The following is a 25,790-nucleotide window of genomic DNA, read 5'->3' on the forward strand; positions in this document are numbered from 1 at the left end:
TGACCACTGCTTTTCTAAAGAAGCTGAGGGCAAAGGTGATGGACTGGCCAAGCATGTCTCCAGACCTAAACCCTATTGAGCATCTGTGGGGCATCCTCAAATGGAAGGTGGAGGAGCACAAGGTCTCTAACATCCACCAGCTCTGTGATGTCATCATGGAGGAGTGGAAGAGGACTCCAGTGGCAACCTGTGAAGCTCTGGTGAACTCCATGCCCAAGAGGGTTAAGGCAGTGCTGGAAAATAATGGTGGCCACACAAAATATTGACACTTTGGGCCCAATTTGGACATTTTCACTTAGGGGTGTATTCACTTTTGTTGTCAGCGGTTTAGACATTAATGGCTGTGTGTTGAGTTATTTTGAGGGGACAGCAAATTTACAGCTATACAAGCTGTACACTCACTACGTCACATTGTAGCCAAATTTCTTCAGTGTTTTCACATGAAAAGATATAATAAAATATTTACAAAATGCGATGGGTGTACTCACTTCTGTGAGATACTGTATGTAGCAACTCGGTGTTAAGGCACACATGTGGATTGGGAAGGTACATTCACAATGAATGGCATTGCAGCTCACTAATGCACACATAGCGGTCGATCTACTAAAGGCAAACAGACTGTGCACCATACAAGGTGCAGTTTCACACTGCAAGTGCAATTGTTCCAGAGCTTTGTAAATTAGATAAATATTCACTTTGCAAGGAAAGCTGAAAGAAAAAAAATCACTTTTGCTTGCACATGATTGGATGGTAGAAGTCAGCAGAGCTTCTACTCATTTATTAAGCTCTGGAGCAACTGCTCTTATAGAGTACAACTGCACTTTGCAAAGTGCACAGTCTATTTGCCCTTAGTAGATCAACCCCATAGTACATGATCAGGGTCGGACTGACCATTTGGAAACTCGGGCACTGCCTGAGGGCCCGGGGTCAGTAGGGGGCCCCATGAGATGCCCCTGGTACCTTTTTCATAGGCTTTTTTGAGTTTGGGCAAGGACACAGGGGCCCCATGATCCCCTATTGCCCGGGGGCCCCATGAATTGTCAGTCCGCCCCTGTACATGATCACAGCACACAGGTTTGAATAGGCTCTTTAATGGTGTTCTTTTACTGTCAAAGCAAAAGTGTCAAGTTGAAAAGTTTCTACAGAGCCTGATCTAAGTGATGACAACAAATAGTCTCTTGAGGCTGCTGGAGAAAAGTTAAACACTTAACAAAGCTTTAGGGTTTTTATGCAATGTCGATTTCACTTTTGTGAAAGAACAGTTTCAAAAGTATCTATTGTTGGCACTAAGCTTGGGCAGGAGATAGGACAGTCTATGCTGAGGCTTCCAGACTGGCACTCACCTTGACACTTTTATTCTGACAGGGAGAGAATACCAACAAATAATTAAAAAAGAGCAGTATAGGATGAACATTCTAGTTCTATTATATTAATAAGTATAACAACAATTAACAACTTACCCGTACCGCCCTGATACATGGACATCGACATTCGAGATATGACAGCTACAGTCAGAGGGAGCTATCGTTGGTCTGCCCGCTCCATCGCTGCCCACTTTTAGTCCGACAGATATACTGAGTCCTTCCACCTTCACATCAAATCCACCGCTAAATGATCTAAACACGGGATCACATGTCCAGAAAACATGAACACGGGTCAAGGTTTTTTTTTTCATTTACATTTCAGCTTCCCACAAGCATTGAAAGTACTAAAAGACAGAGTATCACAACGACAAGCAGCTAGCTTTTTCGGAAGGAGGTCATGAATGTCAGTCTATGACCGATTTACTTTGGTATTCTTTTTATTAGTCTGAAACAAACTCTTAACCATCAAGTTCAAACTCTCATTGCATCAGCAGTTTTCAGGGGCTCAAACAAATGGGGGTTAAAAAAATGTTACCAATACCACTAGAGCAATGAGTTCAATTCCCTGGATCAGGATGTCCCCAAACTATTTTTTTAGTAATAATAGCTGCGGATATCATTAGTTGTAGAAAAAAATTGAAAATGTATTTAAATGCCACTATGGGTTCTGACTTATGCAGGCCATAGACGGGACATTTATCGGCCGAACTGTCGGCCAAACGAATAATCGGCCGATATTCACACCGTTAGTGGGGTCGGCCGATTTTCATGGTTCTTCTCGTTTCTTTTTATCGGTCATGCTGGAAAATCTACGAAAAACATCCATTTTTTGTAAGCATTGGAAGCAGTAACGACCGATTTTTCATCAATTCGGCCATAAACGTCCCGTCTATGGCCAGCATTAGAGGGGGAAGAATTCTCCATTTTGTTAAGTTTCACAAACAGCACATCTTATTTTGTGAGGAAGAGAAACTTCTTTATATGATCAGCAACCATGCTAATATGTTAAGCTGTTAGTCTTAATACAACAATTTTTTTTAAAAAGTTTTTTTAGCATCGTTACGACATTATTTTTTTACGTACATTTTATTTTTTTGCAATTTATATATATAATTTTATATATTTTTTTACTTCTATGTTCATTTTACAGTTTTGTTATATTCATCGTTTTAATCCTTATATGTTTATACTGTATATGTCCTATTTTTATGGGATTATTACATTTCAATGCTTTAATTTAGATGTAATTATGTTTTTGTGGTATAACCAGGTCTGTATACCTATATGCATGTAAACTTTGACATCATTATGTTTTATATTTGTTCTTGAAGCCCTGGCTGGGGGGTGGGGGGCTTTCTGGTCCCTGAAATGCTTTGGCTTGTTTTATATGACTTATTTATTAGTTAAAGTTGAACTCTAGGTATTATCTTAATTGCATTGCTTACATCCAGCTGGTCCAGCTTGGAGCAATGTAAGAATGCGTATTTCATACCTGAAAGTGATTCTAAAGGTAAATTAATGAATCAAAATGACATACATGTCATATTTACTGTACCTGCTCTGTGCAATGGTTTTGCTCAGAGCAGCCCTGATCCTCCTCCTCTCGGGTCCCCCAGCGGCTCTCCTGCTCCTCCTTTTCAGTGAGCGCCCCCATAGGAAACCTCTTCCTGTGGGGGCACTCATGCGGGCTTGCTCCTGAGCCCTGCTTCCATAGACACAGACAACAGGACTGTCACCCAGCTCCCTCCTCACTGGTTGTAATTGACAGCAGTGGGAGTCAATAGCTTCTGCTGCTGTGTCTCAGCCAGGGAGGAGAGAGAGACCTGGGAGAGCCTCTGCTCTCGTGCACTTCCCTGGACTGACAGGTAAGAATAAGGGGGAGCTTTGCAGGGGAGCTGAATACAGAGGTTTTTTACCTTCATGCATAGAATGCATGAAGGTAATAAAAACTTCAGCCTTTATAACCACTTGAAGGAATGCTGTGGAATCACTGCAGTAGTAAGCTCTGCTACAATGACCACTGCAATCATCCTGGTCCTGCACCAAGCAGCTGCCCCACTTCAAGTGACTACAGGGGGTTCTTCCCTCGGCATGATTTACAGATCACCTTGTATTTTTTTTCAGTCAAGACAAGACATTTTCTGATTGGACTAGGTGGAGAGGAGAGGCAGTAATGATATGATCTCCACCTTGTCCAATCAAGAATGTCTTGGAATAGTTGAAAAAAAAACCCCCAAAGCAGTCTGTGAACGGTGGTGGTGTCCTGTGTGATCAGTTACTCAGCCCTGCACGCAGAATATCGCAGCTATCACTCTAGTAGCATCGGTTACTATAATGATTATGTATTTACAAAGTGGTCCTTCAGGTATGAGTTATGAGAAAACAGAGCAGATCACCCCTGACTAACAATGCCTTTTGGTAATAAGGAGCAGAATCTGCTTTGTTTTCTCAAAGTGGCAGAGACTTTATGCCTTTGGACGCTAGGCAAAAAAAAGGCTTCCAACACATAAACAAGTGTGATGGACAATAAAGATCCTTCAGCAATATTCCATCTTCAATGCAGAGATTTTAATTACCACAGGAATGAATAAGAAGTCTAGTTAAAACTAAACGCAGAAAGATCAGGGGACATAACCTACGGTTAGTATGGCATGTCCCTTGTCCTGATTCTTAGTATGGCGTGTCCCTTGTCCTGATTCTTAGTATGGCGTGTCCCTTGTCCTGATTCTTCTGCTATCAGTAGAAATCTTATCTTATGACTCCTGTATTCTCTAGAGACAACCTACAACACTTGCCCTGTACCAATGATGCAAAAAAATTCTCAGTGTCTATTTTGTGTTTACTCATTGATAGAGATACAGTACCTAGTAGGTAGGGCTTTTTATTTCTCAGAGGAATAGGTGCAGGTACTCCACCCTTCCAAGTCATCTCTTATCCCAACCTACCCACCTCCAAGCACCGTCCCTTGTTCCAGCCCAGAAAATTTTGTGGTGCTAAGTAATTTGTATAGAATTTGTTAATGATAACAAGAATAGTAGTAAAATAAATAGACCCCCTGCAGCCAGCAACAATAGATCTTTCCTCAGCAACAATAGATCCACCATTAACAATAGACCCACTGCAGCATAATACCCCTCATCAACAATAGACCCCCACCAGCAACAATAGATCTCACAGCAGCCAGCAACAATAGACCCCTCCCTCTACAGCAGATTCCTCCCAGCAACAATGACCCCACAGCAATGCAAGACCCCTGCAGCAACAATAGATCCCCCACCACCAACAGCAGATGTCTCTAGCAACAAAAGGCTGCCACCCTTCTCCCCCAGTAACAATAAATCCATCAGTAACAGTACAATTCCTCAGCATCCAGCAGCAATAGAACACCCCCCCCCCCCCAGCAGACCACGGCATGCCTTGCCACTACATACATTCAGTGCTGGAGGTGCCGTACCTGAGCTCCCCCGTGTTCATGCTGAACAAAATTCCTGCTAGTAGGACAGTGGCATTGGTGTAGTTCTTTGTCACCGTACTTTAACAACAATGAATGAAATAATGTAGCACCATGCTGCTTTACCATTTTTAACCTATCAATCCAAATACATTTTAGCATGATTTTGCGCTTCCTATTTTAAAACTGCATCATGCTACAGTGTTAATCCTTTCATTACATTAGAAATAATAGAATACTGGTGCATAATATTTCCTCGGGTTATGAAAAGAGCAGTGAAAATTAGCTTCTAAATAATAATTGAAACAGAAATAACAAAAATTATTGAATAATTACAGAAATACAATAAATATTTTTTTCTGTGTTTTTTATATCAAATAAGTTGCATTTTTTTACCCTCTATTTAACCATTCTATGTACATTCAAAATCTGCTTTTCCTGTAAACAGTCAGATAGTGACCAACACGACGTTCAATCAGATGACATACACAATAGCATATAGAGCAGCTGTGATTGTCAGTGTTTTAGACCCCGGTCATACCGGTGCGACTTGTCATGTGATTTGATCGTTTAAGACATATTGTTGTGATTCCTGCGATTCTGACTTTGCTGCAGTCGCACAGATTTTGAAAGTAGTGCATGCACCACTTTTTGCAAGTTCAGGTGCGACTTGCATAGACATCTGTACATGACATTGCACAGATGTCTTGCAAGTCGCACCTGAAGTCCTACTGACATCCGACTTGGAAATCGTGCGACTTCAAGTGAAGTCGCACGATTTCAAAGTCAGACTTGGTGTGACCGAGCACTTATAAACAGTGGTCAACTGAGCACAATTATATAAGTAACAATGGACAGTTTTTATTGCTTATGCATAAATAGACCGGTGTTGCAAAATGTATATACACAAGTGTTAATTCTACCCCAAACACCAAAACTATACTTTCACCCCTGAAAGTCCAAAAGTTCACAGTTTAAATCACTTTCGGCATCTCAATGTCCTATATCACCACTAGTGTGGACCAAAACACTAATTTTGTAAGTGCGTTTTTTTGGGGGGGTTTTTGGATTATATCAGCATATTGTGGATAATGCACTATGTGCTGTTATATTTTTCTTTTTTCTGAGGGTGACAAGTGAATATGAAAGATTTATCACATGTGGAGGAAGAACACTGAATAATGTTTTGGTCCACACTAGAGGTGATATAGGACATTGAGGCGCCGAAAGTGATTTAAACTGAGTTTTTATTGCTTAGCACCAAATTTTGTCAGTATTTTTCAGAAAAAAATTAATTAACATCAAATAACCGGGAACGATGTCTGGAAGATATCTTACATGTGAAGCCTTGTCTTGAATCTCCACTTTCCAGAAATCTCAATGAAAGCTCCAGAGATTGACAACTTCAGACCAACATTGGGCACAGGACTGATCTGTGAGCTGGGTAACTGGAAGTTACGGATAGCCATGCTAGACAAGAATAAGACACCATGTTAATAATCAACCAGTGATCATGTCTGTTCATGTAAGAAACACACAAGGAATACAATAAAACTAAAATAATATATTCTGATGAAGCAAGTATACTTTAAAGCAAACCTATAATGGCCTAAAAATTTTAAAATACTGTTGAAGTGCCAACACCTTGTAGTGCCTGAAGGGACTTGTGGTAGTTAGTTTCTGTGTCCCTGAGGCGTTTGGATTTGATATATAGGTCTCTATATACTACACAAAACTTTCATCCAACCTCTAAATTATTGCAATTTTTGGAAAAAGCCAGTATAAAGTAAAAATAGTGCTGGGTAAAAGCCCTCATGGGTATATCCAATCATTTTTGGCATATTTATTCCCTGAGTTACGTGTAAAGAATGGTGTGGGAGAGGAATGTCCTTTGCTGGCATACTTTGTGCTATCTTTGCCGCTTCAGAAAGTGCAGAACTGTAAACTGGCCATACACAGTTACTTCAACCATAGATATGAATTTTCTGAAAAATCTTTCATTAGAGCACACAATACCTACATCATTGATTCAACAAAGTTTGTCCAAAACCACTAAAACGTTTGCTCAATGACCATGCAAATGTTTTGAATTTTTAATTTTTGATGCTGCTATTTTTTTTTTTTCAATTTTATATTTTACGTGAGAGCACATTTGAAGGGTCTGCAACATTTGGCTGAAGAAATAATTGAAAGTGACAATATACAGTTCTTAAAAAATGGTTTAAAACTAAACTAGTAGAACAGGGTCTAGAAAGGAATAACAGTAAGCACCAGGATGGACAGCGGTCGGTTAAAAATTGATAGGTGGAGATAGAAAGGGGAGGCCTTGACTATTAGGCTGGCTTTGACTATTAGGCTTTAATTATTATTATTATACAGTATTTATAAAGCGCCAATAGTTCGCTCAGCGCTGTACATTACAAAGGGGGACAGAACAATACCAATACAATGAAAAACATGAGGGAATTGAGGGCCCTGCTCTTTAAAGCTTACAATCTAGGAGGGAGGGGATGGTGGCACAGGAGGAGAAAGCTGTGGGGGATGGAGTGGTGGGAAGCGTGGAGGAGGTCGGCAAGTTATCAGGGGGTGGGGTAGGCTTCCCTGAAGAGATGGGTTTTCAGGGTGCGCCTAAAGGAGAGGAGAGTAGGTGATAATCTGATGGGTTGGGGCAGGGAGTTCCAGAGGATGGGTGACACCCTGGAGAAGTCCTGGAGGCGGGCATGGGAGGAGGAGACCAGGGAACTAGAGAGAAGGAGGTCTTGTGAGGAGCGGAGTGTGCGTGCTGGACGGTACTTGGATATTAGGTCAGTGATGTATTTTGGGGCAGTATGGTGGACAGCTTTGTACGTCAGTGTTAGGATTTTGAATTTGATCCGTTGCGCAATCGGAAGCCAGTGGAGGGATTGGCAGAGGGGGGTGGCGGAGATGGAGCAGTTGGAAAGGTGAATGAGTCTGGCAGCCGTATTCAGGATAGACTGAAGCGGGGATAGCCAGCGGCGAGGCAGGCCAGTGAGGAGGGAGTTGCAGTAGTCGAGTTGTGATATGATGAGGGAGTGGATGAGCTGTTTAGTGGTTTCTGGGGTTAGGAACGTGCGTATTTTGGCGATGTTGCGGAGGTGGAGTCTGCACGAGTTTGTTAAAGATTGGACTTGGGGCTGGAAGGATAGGTTGGAGTCCAGAATGATACCAAGTACTCTGGCCTGCGGGGCAGGTTTGATGGTGGCCTTGTTAGACGTGATGGAGAAGTCAATGGGGGGTGGTGTCCGGGCGGGGGGGAAGACAAAAAACTTTAATGAATATTTCCAATTAAGTGGAGGACACAAAATCAATTTGAGGGTCATCAGTAATCTAGTTTGATACCACTGGGTATATTGTAAACACTTTATTATAAACTGTTGAGTACCAACCGGTAGGGTTTGGACAAAGGATTCCCAAAAATCAAAAAATGTTTTGTCCCCTGATTCATTAGTAAAGGAGGCCTTCATCCAGTCCATGCGAAAAACATAGGATAGTTTGAGTATAGTATAAACAAAGAAATAGTGGGGGGTTCCAGATAGATCCACTTATGGAGGATGGTTTTCCATGCTGAAAGGGATGTAATAGAGAGGAGTTGTTTGCAGCTTCTTGAGATCCTAGTAGCTATGTAATGTTTAATTATGCATGTCACCCTATTCTGTCCTTCCCCTTGGCTGTACTTTCGTGTTATTGTACTTATAATACTTACAAAGCTTTTCATAGCTTGTGCACATTAGAGTACATACGATTTTCACAATAGGAAACCACATTGACATAATTTTGTTTAAAAACAAGAACGTTTTTCCATTACTTTATCTCTGTTTTTCAGCTCCTTATGGTCAACCATCATCCACTGGAGCACATTAAATGTTAGAAACTCAAATAAATGTTTCAAAAAGAATAGTTTTATAATGGAATTCTAACCATCTATGGCCAGCTTAAGACTTACAAGTAAGCATGTATATGTAGCACTAGCTCCTTAAGAGTCACCAGAGAATTGGGTCCCCCTATAGTCCTGCGCAGCCAGGCAACATGCATTTTCCACAGACTTGCATCCAGGAGTCAGTAATCAGTCCTTGAGCTTTGTTTTGAAGTTTTATTAGGGGATTGAACTTGGATGGAGTAAGGGATGTAAGGAATGCCTAGTGGAACTGTGAAACTGAGGAGAACTTTCTGGAACTATATGCAAGTTTCTTCAGACAGCAAAAAATTCTCTTTTGGAGAGCTAGCTAGAGTGTCCAATTGTACCATCCCAGACCCTAGATTCTCCTAATCCAGACAATCTGGGTGAATCTCTGAGCAGGGGATCCAGTGCCTTTCATTTTAAAGTAACACAGTCCCAGGTAGTCACTAATCTCGTTTCCCCCCTGAGTGCTCCTTCCTCTATCTGGCCCAGGGGGTGCAGGTCTACTCACTCGTCCTACTCCTATGCTGCTGCTGGGTCAGTGAATGCTCTCAGGCCTTCCGCTGGGCTGCTCTTTCCCTGCCACACAAGTGGTCCTTTCTCTGGGGTTCGGTGAAGTCCCAAGCTTTCCTCCTTCCAAGCTTCCTATCTGGACCCCCTCCCAGGCTCCCGCTCTCCAGCCTCACTGCTGCTGAGCAGGCTTAGTTACTCTTAAAGGCTTTCCTGGCCACTTGCCAAGTGGGGATCGGCCCGGATCCTCTAAGAGTACACACCAGCTACTCTCCACCTCCACCCACTGCTTTTAGATCTTTCTCCAAAGTTCTAGAGCAGGGGAAAGTCCTAGAGAGTATTCTCAGCTCTTCTCAGTTCTGACCGCAATTTGACCCATCTGGCTATCACACCCAGGCTGCTGCTCAGCCCTCCTCTTTAACAATTGGAGCTAGAGCTCCCCCTGGCTGACTCAGAGGGTGTTACATATAGTTTTGCAAAAAGTTAGGATGTGCATACATTTTATGGCCACCACACTAAACAACTTTAGCCTCAAAATAGCGACTTGACTTTAAGCAAGGCCTTGTAGCAAGCCTTCATTTGGCAGTCATTACAACATAATCAGCTATGAAACCTCTACCATAAACACCAAGAAATACAGTTAGCTAAATTACTGGACTGCTCCTTAGATGATACCACAATTTGTCCAAAAGTGTCACATTAGCTCAGTGAGCGTTGGCTTTTTTTTTATATCTATGAATTCTAACATCTAGATGCAGTTTGGTTATTTCACATACTGTAGTTCTACTATTAGGTGGAATGTTAACTGCCCGATCTCATTTGTCTATGGCAGGTTGAGGGACCTTTTCTGTCCACACATATAATATTTCTATTACACACATTCCTGGAAGTGGCAAAAAATTAAGTAGATGCAGAAGCAACTACCGGTTGGAGACTAGTAACATCATAAGCACAAGTATATATCACCAGCACACTATGAATCTTGAGAAAGTTGTCCAAATGTATATTCCAGCAATCACATCACAGTAGTAGAAGGGAATGTTATGGAGCCATGCAGCACCCCTTCATCAGGCATCTTTCTCAAGGTCCTGGCAATATACAGTATACTTGTGCTCTTCTGTTCTTGATTTATACGTTGTACTATCATACCTGTATGCTCAGTGGATGTCATGCTTTCAAAACACCCACAAGCTGTCCTATCTATAGTAGTTAATTGTGCTTTCACTATCAAGAGTCTACTGGTAATAGTGTCATATTCATCCCATGTACATATTTAACAAGATCTTTTAAAACAGGAGGTGGGGGTATGTGTGTATATATATATATATATATATATATGTCTTTTCATGTCAGACTGATTCACATGTGTAGTGTGGCGGCAGTAATCAGGTCAGAGTCCAGTTGCAAATAACTAAACTTGTATTGAGGTATCGGCTCAAAGTTACAAACAGCTCAGGACTGGGAACACTCACAAATCTGTGTGGCAATGTACAGCAGAGCAGGTTCTGATGTGCTGACAGCATCTGTCTCAGTGGGTGGAATGTGGTCTGGAGAATTCATGTCCAACTAGGAGGATTCCTGGAGAGGATAGCATGTCCCTGTGCTATACCTACTAGTTTGGAACCCTTTCGTACAGCTCTTCACTTTCCCTGTCAAATGGTCGACCTGTTCCTGCAATGTCCACTCGCAAAAATGCGCACCAAGCTCGGGAGCCAGGATCTTAAATAGACTCTGTCTGACCTAAGATGGCCACTAGAGTCACATGGAACAGTGACATCCTACCAGATCGCTTCCCAGTGACCCAGGACACCATAGAGGAGCACATTCCTCCTGACTGCTCCTCCATCTGCAATGCTGCTGCAGTTTGAGCAACACCTGCAGTGGAGAAAAGACTGCACCTACCTACACACACCAGTAGAGAATGCTCCTTTGGCCTACTGAACATCATCTTGGAGTTGTTTCTTCAGCAATAATAGAACCAAACATTACCCAATACCAACATTCACTTACAGGCAGGTCATATAGCTATAGAGTAACATGTAACCCAAAATCCTCCTTCCACTTGGAGAGACTTATTTCAAAGTTTTTGCTTAGAGCAGCCTTTCTCAATCTTTTTAACTCCTGTGTTTGAAGCCTTTGAAATAACATCCAGGTCTCAGGAAAACTCTACTAATAATTATTATATCTACAGCTCTACAGCTGAGGATGCATTGGCCTGAACAATATGTTGAGATAAAATAATAAATAAAAGAACATGGGCTGCTCTCTAGTTAAAAAATATTTTTAGTAAAAGCAAATAAAAGTCACAAATTATTACTATAAATTGTGATTTCTCACATTCGTGGTCAGTAGAAGTGTTCTCTTACAGTGGTGGTCAGCGTTTTTTGTTCTTTTTTTTTTAGCCTGGTATTTTTCAGAGGACTTTTTTAGTCCGGTGTTTTTCAGAGGACTTTTTTTTTTTTTTTTAGTCTGGTGTTTTTCAGAGGGCGTTTTTTAGTCCGGCGTTTTTCAGAGGGCGTTATTTTTTTTGTTTTTGTTTAGACCAGTGTTTTTCAGAGGGCGTTTTTTAGTCCGGTGTTTTTCAGGGGACTTTTTTTTTTTTTACCTCCAACTGTGGGAGACATAAAGGTTGTTGTAGAAGGGGACAGGGAGAGGGAGGGGAGGGGTGGGAAGAGGGTGAAGGGAGAAAAGAGGGGAAAGGCCTCTTCTTCTTTCCTTTTTTTTTTCTCCCCTCCACTCTTCACTGTTTAGTGTTTTCATCTATGAGGGGCATAGGGAGACTTAAATAAGAGACGGGTTATTATAGCTTTGAAATACCGGTATAGCTGGGTGTCAGGGACCCAAGTCCTACCCCGAATAGGAATCAAAAGTGAAATTAGTCACAACACATTCTCGGGCTAGAATATGGGCTAAGGGGTTAAGGGAGGGCGTAGAGGAAAAGGGTATGGAGGGGAAGGTAAAGGTCACCTAGAAGAAAAATTTTCCTGTTCTAATTTGTATATACAGTGGGGATCGAAAGTTTGGGCACCCCAGCTAAAAATTTGTATTAATGTGCATAAAGAAGCCAAGGAAAGATGGAAAAATCTCCAAAAGGCATCAAATTACAGATTAGACATTCTTATAATATGTCAACAAAAGTTAGATTTTATTTCCATCATTTACACTTTCAAAATAACAGAAAACAAAAAAATGGCGTCTGCAAAAGTTTGGGCACCCTGCAGAGTTAATATCTTGTACTGCCCCCTTTGGCAAGTATCACAGCTTGTAAACGCTTTTTGTAGCCAGCCAAGAGTCTTTCAATTCTTGTTTGAAGTATCTATGCCCATTCTTCCTTACAAAAGTCTTCCAGTTCTTTGAGATTTCTGGGCTGTCTGTCACGCACTGCTCTTTTAAGGTCTATTCATAGATTTTCAATTATGTTGAGGTCAGGAGATTGTGAAGGCCATGGCAAAACCATCAGTTTACGCCTCTTGATGTAATCCCCCGTGGATTTCGAGGTGTGTTTAGGATCATTATCCATTTGTAGAAGCCATCCTCTCTTTAACTTCAGTTTTTTCACAGATGGCATAAAGTTACCATCCAAAATTTGCTGAAATTTTATTGAATCCATTTTTCCTTCTACTCGTGAGATGTTCCCTGTGCCACTGGCTGCAACACAACCCCAAAGCATGATTGATCCAACCCCATGCTTAACAGTTGGACAGAGGTTCTTTTCATTAAATTCTGTGCCCCTTCTTCTCCAAACGTACCTTTGCTCATTCCGGCCAAAAAGTTCAATTTTAACCTCATCGGTCCACAGAACTTGTTTCCAAAATGCATCAGGCTTGTCTATATGTTCATTTGCAAAGTTCAAACGATGATTTTTGTGGTGAGGACGTAGAAGAGGTTTTCTTCTGATGACTCTTCCATGAAGACCATATTTGTACAAGTATCTCTTTATAGTGGAATAGTGTACCACAACTCCAGTGTCTGCCAGATCTTTCTGGAGGGATCGTGCAGTCAAACGTGGGTTTCGAATTGTTTTTCTCACAATCCTGCGAGCTGTTCTGTCTGATATTTTTCTTGGTCTTCCAGATCTTGCTTTAACTTCCACTGTTCCTGATGACTGCCATTTCTTAATTACATTCCGAACAGAGGATATTGACATCTGAAAACGCTTTGCTATCTTCTTATAGCCTTCTCCAGCTTTGTGAGCGTCAACTATTATCAGTTTCAGTTTTCTAGACAACTGCTTAGAAGAACCCATGGTGCTGATTGTTGGGGCAAGGTCAGATGAGTCTGGGCATTTCAAACCTTTGAGATTGACATCACCTGGTCTTCCCAGACGATGATTGAGAACAATCCATGACACTGGCAGGTCTCAGCTTGGCAAAGGGGGCAGTGCATGCTATAAATTCTGCAGGGTGCCCAAACTTTTGCAGACGCCATTTTTTTGTTTTCTGTTATTTTGAAAGTGTAAATGATGGGAATAAAATCTAACTTTTGTTGACATATTATAAGAATGTCTAATCTGTAATTTGATGCCTTTTGGAGAATTTTCCATCTTTCCTTGGCTTCTTTATGCACATTAATACAAATTTTTAGCTGGGGTGCCCAAACTTTCGATCCCCACTGTATTTGCTTATTCTCTGTGTTATGGGTCTATAGTGAAATCAGTTGAGGAAAGGTGATGAATGTATGTAAATTTATAACATATAATGTTAAAGGATTGAACACAAGGACTAAAAGATATAAGATCCTTAAGGAATTTCATCAATACTTGGCAGATATGGTGTTCCTACAGGAAACACATTTATCCCAAGATACAAAGACCCAGTTATTTTCTAAATACTATCCTACATGGTTCTATGCGGACTCACCCATTAAACGAGCAAAAGGGGTGGCAATTGGGATAGCAAAACATTTTAGTTTTACGGTAGATGATAGAATGGTTGACCCAGAAGGTCGGTGTTTCTGAAAGGGAAATTGCAGGGAGTTGAATGTAGTCTTGACAATATCTATTGTCCTAATAGAAATCCGATGGCCTATTTGGAGGAATTAATGAGAAGGCTTATGGATTTTAAGAACAGTCAATTGATTGTGGCAGGAGATTTCAATTTTTGTATGGATCCGTGGCTGGATACATCTTTATATGCACGGAGGGACAGAGGTAATTGTCTAAAGTCAATCAAAAAAAGGTTGTATTGGTGTCAATTGATGGATACGTGATGAATTAAAGATCCAAGGGACAGGGACTATACCTTCTTTTCCCCGACACATGGGATGTACTCAATGGATTACATAATGATAGAACATAGATACTTGGAATCCCTGGTAAATTCTAAGAGCGGAGTAATGTCGTTATCAGATCATGCACCTGTTATAGTGAAATTAAAATGGAGAAAGGAAGAAAATAGAAGTAACGTGTGGAAATTAAATGAAACACTAATTCAAGACCCAGAGGTGGAGAAAAGATTAGGGAAAGAGATGGAGCAATTCTTTATGCTCAATGAAACGGAAGGGATATCTCTGGCGACAATCTGGGAAGATCATAAGGTGTATATCAGGGGCATTTTGATCTCAATAGGAGCTCAAAAAAAGAAAAAAAGGGAGAAGAAAATAAAATTGCTAACTAAAGAATTATTTGATTTAGAACAACTACATAAAAAGAAAATAGATGTTGGGACACAACAGAAGATAATTTTGAAGAGAGAGTAAATGAAAGACATCATGAAACAAGATACTAGAAGAGTTTTTAATAGAGTGGGTAAAGAAAGGTATCAGTGGGGAAATAAACCAGGAAAATATCTGATAAGAAGAGTAAGAGAGAGGAGATCAAGGAATTATATAGAAAAAATAAAATATGAAAATGGTGAAATGGTTTATTCAACCACTGATATAGCTAAAACATTCCCAAAAAATTATAGTAAGTTATACCGGTATGATTTAAAACCCAGTAGCCGGAAAGAATCAGAGGGGGAAAGAGAAAGAAAGAGGTAGCAATATTTAAAAGAAGCGGGATTGCCCAGGATAGAGGAAGAGAGATTGTTAGCATTAGAAAAATAATCTCCCATGAAGAAATAAGTAAGGTATTGAGAAGTACAGCAACAGGAAAAAGCCTGGGACCAGATGGCTTTACACTGAGATATTACATGAAGTTTCAAAAACAGCTTATGCCCAAATTATGTAGATATATGAACGCATTGAGAGAAGGGATGGATATGAGGGAGGAGTCTCTGCAAGCAAATATCACAGTCATATCGAAGGAGGGAAAGGACCCCTCCCAATGTTCTAGTTATAGGCCAATATCACTCTTAAATATAGATACAAAGCTATTTGCAAAGGTTTTAGCAAACAGGATGAAGGGTCTGATGGCGGATTGGATACATATTGTACAAGTAGGATTTGTACCAGGGAGGGAGGGAACAGACAATGGATTAAGATCATTGCTCCTTTTGCAAAAAAGCAAGAAAGAGTGGGGTTCAGCATTGATAATGTCAACTGACACCGAAAAAGCCTTTGACAGTATAGATTTGGGGTTCATGATGAGCACACTAGAAGAATTGGGTATTGGATATAAGATGATACAGTGGATAAAAAAATTGTATAGCTTTCCTTCAGCCACAGTGAAGGTTATTGGTTCATTATCACAATTCTTCAAAATGTATAATGAGACAAGGCAGGGTTGCCTTTTTTCACCACTACTTTTTGTTATCTCACTGGAACCACTTCTGGAGACCATTCGAAAGTCTTTAGATCTAAAAGGAGTTATGATTGGGAAGGAAGAACATAAGGTTGCAGCTTGTGCAGATGACATGTTATTCTATGTCACGAACCCTAATGAAACTTTTAAAATACTATAGAAAACTGTCAAATTTGAAGATCAATTCCTCAAAATCAGAGATATTGAATATTTCAGTCTCAAAGTTAAAATAACAGAACTTGCAGGAAGCCTTCCATTTTGTTTGGAGAGAAAGAGAATTAAGTTATTTAGGAGTATAGCTCACTCCCTCTTGGAAAAATCTTTACCAAATAAAATATATCTCACATGTAAATGAAGTTAAGGAAGAATTGAGGAAAATGTCTGTACGGGTACTTTCCTGGTTGGGCCACATAAATATTATAAAAATGGTTATAGTTCTGAAAATCCTGTATAAGTTCCATATGCTTCCAATATATTTACAGGGTTAGTTTTTAAGTATTCTGTAGAGATAAGGTTAATGGTGGATTAGGCGTGCCGGACTTTAAGAGGTTTTATCGCGCTGTACTGGTTTCACAAATGATTGAGTGGATTTACAATACACCGGAGAAGATATGGGTAAAAATAGAAAATACACTAAGTGGGTCACAGTTAGATAAGATAATATGGCTTCCACAATACCGAACTTTTTCGGAAAACTTAAGTATTTTAACACAGAATGTTTTAAGAGAATGGGATAGATCACATAAGCGAATGGGATGGGAATATAATTCACTATTAATTCCACTGGAGGGAACAGATTTTTTCCCACCAGGGAAGGAAGACATTGCAGGTAACTGGATAAAAAATAAAAATGCACGTTTGAAGGATATCACAGAAAAGGAGGAGTTGCTTTCTTTTTTAGAATTAAAAGATAAGAGGGATTTGTTTTTTAGGTTAGATGTGTGGCGGTACCACCAACTGAGGCATTTTCTATCAGCTCTTCCGCAACCAATAAGGACGGTGGACAGTATGTATCCTCTGCAACGATTGTTTAGTCAGGAGACGAAATGTAAACATACAACTTCTTGTATTTATAAGATTCTTACTAATATTGCAGGAGCTGTCTGTCTGAAGTACCTTGAGAAATGGGAAAAAGAGCTTGGAACAAAACTAGAGGAAATTAATTTTAATCTCCAAACACGGAAAGGTTTCTTCACAGTGAGAGCTGTGAAAATGTGGAATAGACTCCCTCAAGAGTTTGTTCTGGCCAGCTCAGTGGATTGCTTTCAAAAAGTCCTGGATTCTTTCTTTGATACACAGAATATAACTGGATACTAACATTTATAGGTAAAGTTGATCCAGGGAATATTTGATTGTCTCTAGGGGGATCAGGAAGGAATTTTTTGCCCTGCAGGAGCAAATTGGATAATGCTTTGCTGGTTTTTTTTCCTTCCTCTGGATCAACTGTGGGAACAGGATTATAACTTTTTTTTTTTTTTAATGGTTGAACTGGATGGACTTTTGTCTTTTTTTCAGCCAGACTAACTATGTAGAGGAGCATGATAAGAAGAAAATATTTAGATTGGCCCATAGTGCTGCAAATTTGATTATAGTGGAGATGAACTATAAATGTCTAGTAAGATGGTACTGTACACCGAGTGTAGCACATAAACAACAATCACAAAATTCACTGCTATGTTGGAGGGGATGTGGGTTTGAAGGTACCATGGCACATATATGGTCTGATTGTCCTAATATCCAAGAGTTTTGGCAAAGAATAATCCAACAAATTCAGGTGATAACAGGAACTAGAATATCAAATAACCCTTGGGTGTGTATATTTTTTATAAAGGAGACTTCACGGTGCAGCAATATAAGAATACGTTAATATTTCATGTTTTTGGAGAAGATAAAACCAAAGAATTTAGAAAAATATGGGAGGAGTGGATAATTTATAAACAACTAAGAGTTATGCAGAATTGAAAGGAATGTGAAGGAAAGACAAAGGAAAAGGAGAAGGGGAAGAAGAAGAAGGAAGAGGAAAGAAGATGAAAGAGAAGGGGAAGTGTGCGGCAAAGGAAAGAATAAGGTTAGTTGAGGGTTAAGATGATCGGGGAGGGGGGCGGGGGAGGGGGAAGGTGTAGGGTTTTTTCTTTGTTTAGTGTAAAAATTTTTGATATGGAAAAAATATTGTTGTAAAATGTGAAATAATGTATGTTAATTAAAATTAATAAAAGATATAATAATAATAATTAAAATAAAAAAAACAATAGCACAGCAGGGGAGATCCCTGTACTAACATCAGACAGTTAGTACACTGGCTCCTCTTGAGCTGTCAGGTTTTTTTTCATTCAGCCCGCTGGATTGAATGAAAAAAACTACTGTATTAGTGTGTACCAGGTTTACAGCCCCATACACGCGCTGAGAATGTCAGATGAATGAGCGTCCATTTTTTTTTGCATGCTAGTTTCATATTGATAATGAAAAGGTTTCTAAAGTTCCGAAAATTCTCATAGGACAGAAAAAATTTGGCAGTGATGTCATGTATTATAATGTATTTATATTGCATTTTCAAATGAAAACAGTTCTGATTAAACAAAAATTGTACGATCTGGTATCTACGTGAAAAATGTTCGTGCTTGTCCTTTTTAATAGTTTTGGATGAAAGCTGATCAGATTATCGTACAATTGGTTCAAAAGCAGTATTTTTTTGTATGATTTTCTGATTCAGTGTACTAGACTTAGGACTTCACAAAAACCTGGCTAGGTAATGCTGGCTTAAAGCCAGCCACACATGGGTTGAAATCCAAACAAATTTTCTTTCGAAAATTGTAACTAAGAATTTTCATTCAAATTTTGCACCATTAGTGGGCCGCAGCAACAGCTGAATTTCGCACAGCTATTGAATTTGAGTGATCAGGCATGGTGGACATTTTTTGAAAAATGTACAAATTTTCTAATCAATGATAGGAGAATCGTGCGAGAAATATAATCGAAAAAGAAATACGCATGAGCTGTTACCTGTAAAGAAAAGAATATTCCCAGCCATGACATTTCTTTTCTGTAGCAACATGAGGTGAAATTGAAGGCTTGGTTGGTCGAATTTCGAAATCAATGGTGGAACCATCGAATTACAAACTGCACAAAATTTCCAATTTTTTAAAGAAAATTTATTGGAATTTGACCCATTTATGCAGGGCTGTTACTTCCACTAGGCAAACTAGGCAGCTGCCCAGGGTGTACTGCCACCTAGGGGCGCCTGGGTGCAGCACAGGCTGGCACTCTCTCTGTGTGGGATGTCATGAATGATCCTTCAGCTGAGGGAAGGGGTGGCAAAGGGGGAGAGGAGAAAGGACAGAGAAAGATGCTGGGTGTCTGGGGCCAGTGTAGCAGCTGAGTTGCTGCTCCTACCAGTGTTCCTCTCAGACTCAGTCCTTTACTGCAAGCTGGCTGGTGGCTGCTGATCACTGTGGAGTTCCAGCCCTTCTCTTCTCATTCATCAGTGGAGGCGGAGCTGCGCCTGTGGAGGAAGGTAATGTCTGATTCTGAGGTCTCGTGTCTGTCCATCCATTACATGGGCAATGTGTCACTGATTGTCGACATTATCATGATCCCACAGCCTGCTCTTCTAGTGCCTGCTGGGCCTGCTCATCTGTGGCTGTGTAGGTGGTGGTGTGTTGTGTCAGATCTGTCACTGTGAGGGATCGCTTAATTCAGGTGTTCTCTGTGTGTGTGCGTTGGGCTGCCTGCTGTTGCAGCGTTTTATCTCCCCCCATTGCCTGGGGAATTCCAGCCTGGGATCTGTCAAAGCTATCTTATGGCACTTATTTTTGCAAATTAAAAGAAATTTAGCAGTTTCATGTTCTGTTAAATGAACATGTTCTACTGTTTTTACTTTTTTTTGGGGGGGGGGGCACAAGTAGCTGGTCTTGCCTAGGGCGCAAAATAGTCTGCATGTATGGCCTGCAATCTTTTTGCTTGTGCCAGATCTGCAGAGAAATTAAAAGCTTCAGCTTTGATTTGTAATGGCACTTGTGACCTCTAGAGGGCAGTATATTCACAGAATTTTACATTGTTGCACAAATAGTAAGGCATGTATCAACCTTTTTTACTTCTCACCCATAGAAACTGTACTTGATTTTCCCCACAGGACTGTGTGTTGATCCTGAAAAATCCGGAATATGGACCTTTGCGAGCTCTTTCTGCAGAACGCTCATTCCCTCCTGGCGTGCTGTCATTGAGAAAATAAGACATCTCTGAATTCAAAGTAGCTGCCAAACTCCTTTGCAAAATACAATCCCCACCAGCAATGATAGATAAGTAGCAATATTTCATTCTGAACATGTAAAGCAATGACAGTATCAGCTCTGTATATATATATATATTTAAAAAAGAATATTGTCACCTAGTCCAACCAAGCAGCTGTAGCCCTAAAAGGGAAATGTAGTGTTGGTCAATTATTTTTTAAATCTTTGTTTAAAGCTTACAAATAGACATGTGCATTTTGGTACGTATAAATTTATTTTCATCCAAAAATTTGATTTCAGGAGATTCGGATATACAAATCTCTGAATGGACGTAGTAACGAATGTCAACGAATCAGAAAAAATAACAAATAATGAAATTATCAAATGTATTCATTTTATTTGTTTCATTCAGATAATGGCACATGATTAGAAAGTAGGTCAAGCCCATGGGGAAATGAATTCAGTTTTGAAATTCAATCAATAACTCGGATTTGAGTAAAGTTGTGATTCAAATTGAACTTGTAATTAACATTTCATTTCTACAATCTAATGCAAATCTCAGGTTTGTAAAATTTGGGGCTGCCGCATTTTGCAGTATTTATTCCACTGCATCCAAAAATACTGAATCCTGCCAAATAGTTTTGATACATAAATAACAACTCTGCCGAAATATAGAATTTGAAAACGAATATATAGCAGTCTTCCGAAAAAAATGCTAAATTTTTCGAATCCATCTGGACTAATAAATATATGAAACAAATGCCAAATATAACTAAATGTATCCTGAAAATCAGTTTATCATAATAAGTATGATGAAGCAAAATTCTTTAATGAACCAATGCATGCTAAACGAACATTTCCAGCATGTACTTGTCTACTTCCAAGTTCATGTTCCCTATTGGCGGCACAGTGGCTTAGTGGTTAGCACTTCTGCCTGGCAGTACAAGGGTTGTTGGTTTGAATCCCAACTACAGCACCACCTGCTTGGAGTTTGCATGTTCTCCCTGTGCCTGTGTGGGTTTCCTCTGGGTACTCTGGTTTTCTCCCACACTCCAAAGATATGCAGGCAGGTTAATTGGATCCTGTCTAAATTGTCCCTAGTATGTGTATGTATGAATGTGAGTTAGGGACCTTAGATTGTACACCCCTTGAGGGTTAGGGACTGATGTGAATGTACAATATATATATGTAAAGCGCTGTGTAAATTGACAGCGCTATATAAGTACCTGAAATAAATAAATAGTAAATCTGTGCCATTCACCCTTGTTGGTCCATTTTGGTGTTTGGAGCAACAATGCCTGTTGAGTGAGTGACCAATTCTTGGACCTGAATACTGCCATATTGAGGGATGGTCAAGAGTTCGTAGTCCTGTGTAACCTTCAAAGAGAGCAGCTTGGGGTTTACATAGGGAGAAGCGAGGGAGCAATGGAAAGGGGAAAAAGTAAACATACCTTACACCCCAGCTTCTGGAAAGTTGACTTTGGCAAGGGTAACATCACCTGGCCTTCCCATGGGATCTTGGGAAAGCTGAGGATCCCAAATCATATGCAAATTTAGGAACAATTTCTCCCAGGATTTGGAATCCTCAACATTCCCAAGATCCTGGAAGGAGACCCTGTAATAAAACCCCCACCTAAGGGAGCGCACTGGAAGCCAGGATGTAAGGAATGTTTTACTTTTTCTTCCATGTGCTTTTTATGTGTTATTGAATTTTTTTTATTTTTTTGGGGGTGTCAGGGCTAACAAATAGTAGAAAATGCAAGGTCTGCAATTGTATAATTTTGGCTATAAAACCAAGAACTGGTTTTACAGAAAAAAGATATCATTAACCACTTCAGCTCTCCCACCTGTATTCTCCTAGGAATCAAAACAATTTTTATATTTCTGCTGTGGACCCAATTATTTGGTGTTGACTTTGTTATTATTGAAGATAACAATGTCAGCACTTTGATGCATTAATGAATATAACACAATACAATGTAACAATATTTGATTTGATTTTTTATTAAACTTTGATATAATCTCTGTATTACATCTGCTGATAATATGCATTTTGACAGCCAGGAATTGCCAATAAGAGCGACTGGGTGTGCTACATATGCCCTATGTACTCCAGTTAGTTTTTTTTTGGCCATACTTAGCACTCCCACAGTCAACAACCTCTTAAACAGTTGTACAGTGCTCAGTATAGATGCTTAAAAGAACATCTCTGTTATGGTTGAAATATTTGAAGGTGATTTGAAGGTGATTTTTACTTAAAGCGTGTATTTCAGACTTTGGTGGGTAACTGAAGGATAAATCACGCATGTTCTTCTAACTCAAATAGTGAGCATGTCCCACATCAGCTTGTGTCCTTGAGGTGAAATCTAAGGTATTATTCAATGTATGGTGGACTGCTCAACTATTCATCTCTTATGGAGTTTGTCCTTTAAAAGAGCCTGACATCATTATTTGTCTTTGTAATGGTGGCAGCAGTTGAGCGGAACTGGGCATTGTAGGGGAGGACGCTTATCTATGGCGTTACCTAGAAGGAGTTAGCTTGTTCTTTCACTTACCATCAATCAGTTAAACCTGAAATATGAGTTTGGACAGAGTTGGCTTTGAAGCGGAATTAAAGTTTTCCTCAGTGGGGGTTGGCTCTTGTTATCGCACACTGTATACTTACACATTAAAGCACTCTTAGGCTGGCTATAGATAGATTGAAATTCTGAACCAGATGAATTTCGATCCATCTATGGGTAAGCTGATTGTACTGAAGTCTTTTTTTGTGCGTTCACGGCTAAAGCTGCCAACAGTAATCATTGCAGGGGCGGACTGACCATTTGAGCACCCGGGCACTGCCCGAGGGCCCGGGGTCAGTAGGGGGTCCCATGAAATTCCCCTGGTACCTTTTTTATAGGCTTTTTTGGGTGTGCTTTGAGTGTGGGCAAGAACACATGGGCCCCATGATCCCCTATTGCCCGGGGGCCCCATGGGTTGTCAGTCCGCCCCTGAATCATTGTATTCTGCTAATGGGGAAACCTCCCGATGGCAGGACACAATAGCACAGCATGAAGGATTCCCCCATCATGACTGACTGTGATGATAGAGAAATTGAGTGCTTATCTTTCCTTCATCCATTGCATAATCTATGGCTTCCTTTACTTTTCATTGTGCCCTCCATCAGTGATGGCAGTCTGCTGCTACCATCCTACGTTGCTTCTTCTGGGTCCCACAATGCTTCATTTCGACCAAGCTCCTGCTTGCTTGTTCTTGGGCATACAGTCCAGCAAAAATTGAATGCTGGATGAAATGTTTTTTTACAAAAGAGACCTTGCATGCCTCTTCTGCTAAAATAATTCTAGCTCCCTGCAATTTTTGACAACAGTGAAATTTAAAGTGGGACTACATTGCATCTGCACTACAAACCAAAAACACTATTTAAATCATTTTTAATATCCAAAATAAACTCCCTCATCCATTCACATCTCCATATTTTGTTGCTGAGAAATCACTTTGAAAAAGACCCCTGTAGCATTTCTGTCTGTGGCCGTCTTAACCTCTTTGCACTGGCCGAACGCAAATGTGCGGCCTTCCGGTGTCTGGGCCTAGACACCGAGCAGCCGCACATTTGCATTCTATTAAACCAGCACACGTTTGGTACTCGTGGAAAGGTCCCGATCTCCTCTTTCGATCGGGACCTTTCCTGATCATGTGACCGCCGTGACAGCGAATCACGGCGATCACATGACCCTAAAACCCTGCCCTGCCTCCCTGACTTCTGGAACGCTTAAAGGGCCAGGAGGCGCCGACACCAAGGGGTTAAGTAGGGGCAGATGATTAATGTAGCATTTACTTCCTGGAATCCTTCTGCCCTTAACCCAGACATGCAGGCAGGAGAGAAAGCCCTTTCTCCTCTCCTGATGCCTCCTGGGATGTGTGACATCATTTGCCTAGGCATGAAAACAATGAAGTAACTGAATAAATATAAAAAAAAAAGTTTAAAACACGTAATTATAATATACCTTCCTCTGTTATTTACTAATGCTAACAGCATAAGGATTACAAAAATAGTCACTGTTGATTGAGAGAGTGAAGTTCCACTTTAATATTTTACGAGTTGCCACACTGAGAATGATTATGATATTAGACAGTCCACAGAATGATAGTAAAAATACTACCCAATATACATATCACAACCAAGGTTTGCTGGAGCTGTCAGCCTTGACGGTGAAAAGGTTGGAGTATGCTTCATTTGAAGCTAGTCAGTTAATAATACCTGTCACAGAAAGCAAAATTGAAATGTACAAAGAAATTTTACAGCTGAGAAAAATAATTGCTTGAAATGCCTAATAAAAGGTTGAAGCTTGAGAAAGCGTTCTTAAAGCACTGAAGCATTGCAGTGTAATCGATAGATCTGCCACATCATTTCATCGGAACTTACCATAATCCAGTCCTTTTTGGGTGAGCCTGACCACAAATCCAGGGTTCACAGCTCCGGCCACGCTCAGACACATGGCTAGTGACAAGGTCAGAGGTATGGCATGGGAAAATACCATTGCTATGGCCATCCCTGCTACCTGTCCGTGGCTTCACTGGTACTGTGGTTAAGCTGCAATCATTGCATTTATATGTTACTGAATGTGAAACCTCAACAAGGAAGAAATACGGAATGAGGAAGTGCCAGACTAATAATAGGGGACGTCCCTGTGCATGTATTCATTGTGCAAGGAGGCTGTGACTGTTGATTCTAGTTTTCTAGTATATGTGTACTAAACAAATGTCTTAAATAGTAACCCCACTTTCATGGGAAAAAAAAGCAAATTAACAAAAATAAATAGCAATATATATATATATATATATATATATATATATATATATAATATTGCAATTGAATGTTATTAAAAATGACCTTTCCTTTTCAATCTGCGGTGCTGTAGTTTTTTGTAAAATGCAATGCAATATGGCAGCCTGGAAGTGTTCTGTACACAGTGTATGGAACAACATCCCCCTTAGAAATACTGGGCTTCCCCTGCAACAAAAATGTAATTTTTTTTGTGAAATACTCCCAAAGGCAGGGGCGGACTGACAACTCATGGGGCCCCCGGGCAATAGGGGATCATGGGGCCCCTGTGTCCTTGCCCAAACTCAAAAAAGCCTATGAAAAAGGTACCAGGGGCATCTCATGGGGCCCCCTACTGACCCCGGACCCTCGGGCAGTGCCCGAGTTTCCAAATGGTCAGTCCCCCCTGCCCAAAGGGAAATCAGGTCTAAAGGGATGCAGACCATGCCACATTCCTTGTTAGAGCCCTGCAAGTGTAGCAGCTGACTGATAATTATAAAGTCTCTCACATTCACTTTACACATGGACACGATCAAACAAATAGCTCTTTCTTCGGAATAACAAAAAGTAAAAATATACAACAAAGTTTGCTAAAATCCTTACAATGTACATAGATCACCAGAGGGGGATGTTTTTATCTCAATGTAACATCCTCCTAGGTAGCTAGGGGGAACTAGAGTTCTAATTTTTAGTTAGAAGGGCTGAATTGCTGCCCAGGTGGTTAAATTTTGGTTGCGGCTGAGAGGCTCTGCAGACAAGCTCTCTGGGACTTCCCCATACTCTAGAGTTTTGGAGAAAATTCTAGAAGCAGTAGGA

At 40.4% G+C, this 25,790-nt stretch overlaps 1 protein-coding gene across 1 annotated transcript in view; it reads right to left on the reverse strand.

The window, feature by feature from the left end:
* LOC149465824 (bactericidal permeability-increasing protein-like) overlaps positions 1 to 24,788 on the reverse strand; it is a 63,719-nt gene extending 38,931 nt beyond the window's left edge. The window contains exons 1-4 of the mRNA XM_089673364.1: positions 24,576 to 24,788; positions 20,025 to 20,136; positions 6,154 to 6,285; positions 1,461 to 1,616 (exon numbers count right to left, since the gene is read on the reverse strand). Of these exons, the coding sequence (XP_089529490.1) occupies positions 1,461 to 1,616; positions 6,154 to 6,285; positions 20,025 to 20,136; positions 24,576 to 24,702 (527 nt within the window). The 5' untranslated portion in view covers positions 24,703 to 24,788. The remainder of the gene's footprint in view (positions 1 to 1,460; positions 1,617 to 6,153; positions 6,286 to 20,024; positions 20,137 to 24,575) is intronic.
* Positions 24,789 to 25,790: the final 1,002 nt, after the last annotated feature.

Source organism: Staurois parvus, unplaced genomic scaffold, assembly GCF_062004578.1.
Source record: "Staurois parvus isolate SC_StPar_1 unplaced genomic scaffold, SC_StPar_1.0 ptg000137l, whole genome shotgun sequence".
Lineage (NCBI taxonomy): Eukaryota > Metazoa > Chordata > Amphibia > Anura > Ranidae > Staurois > Staurois parvus.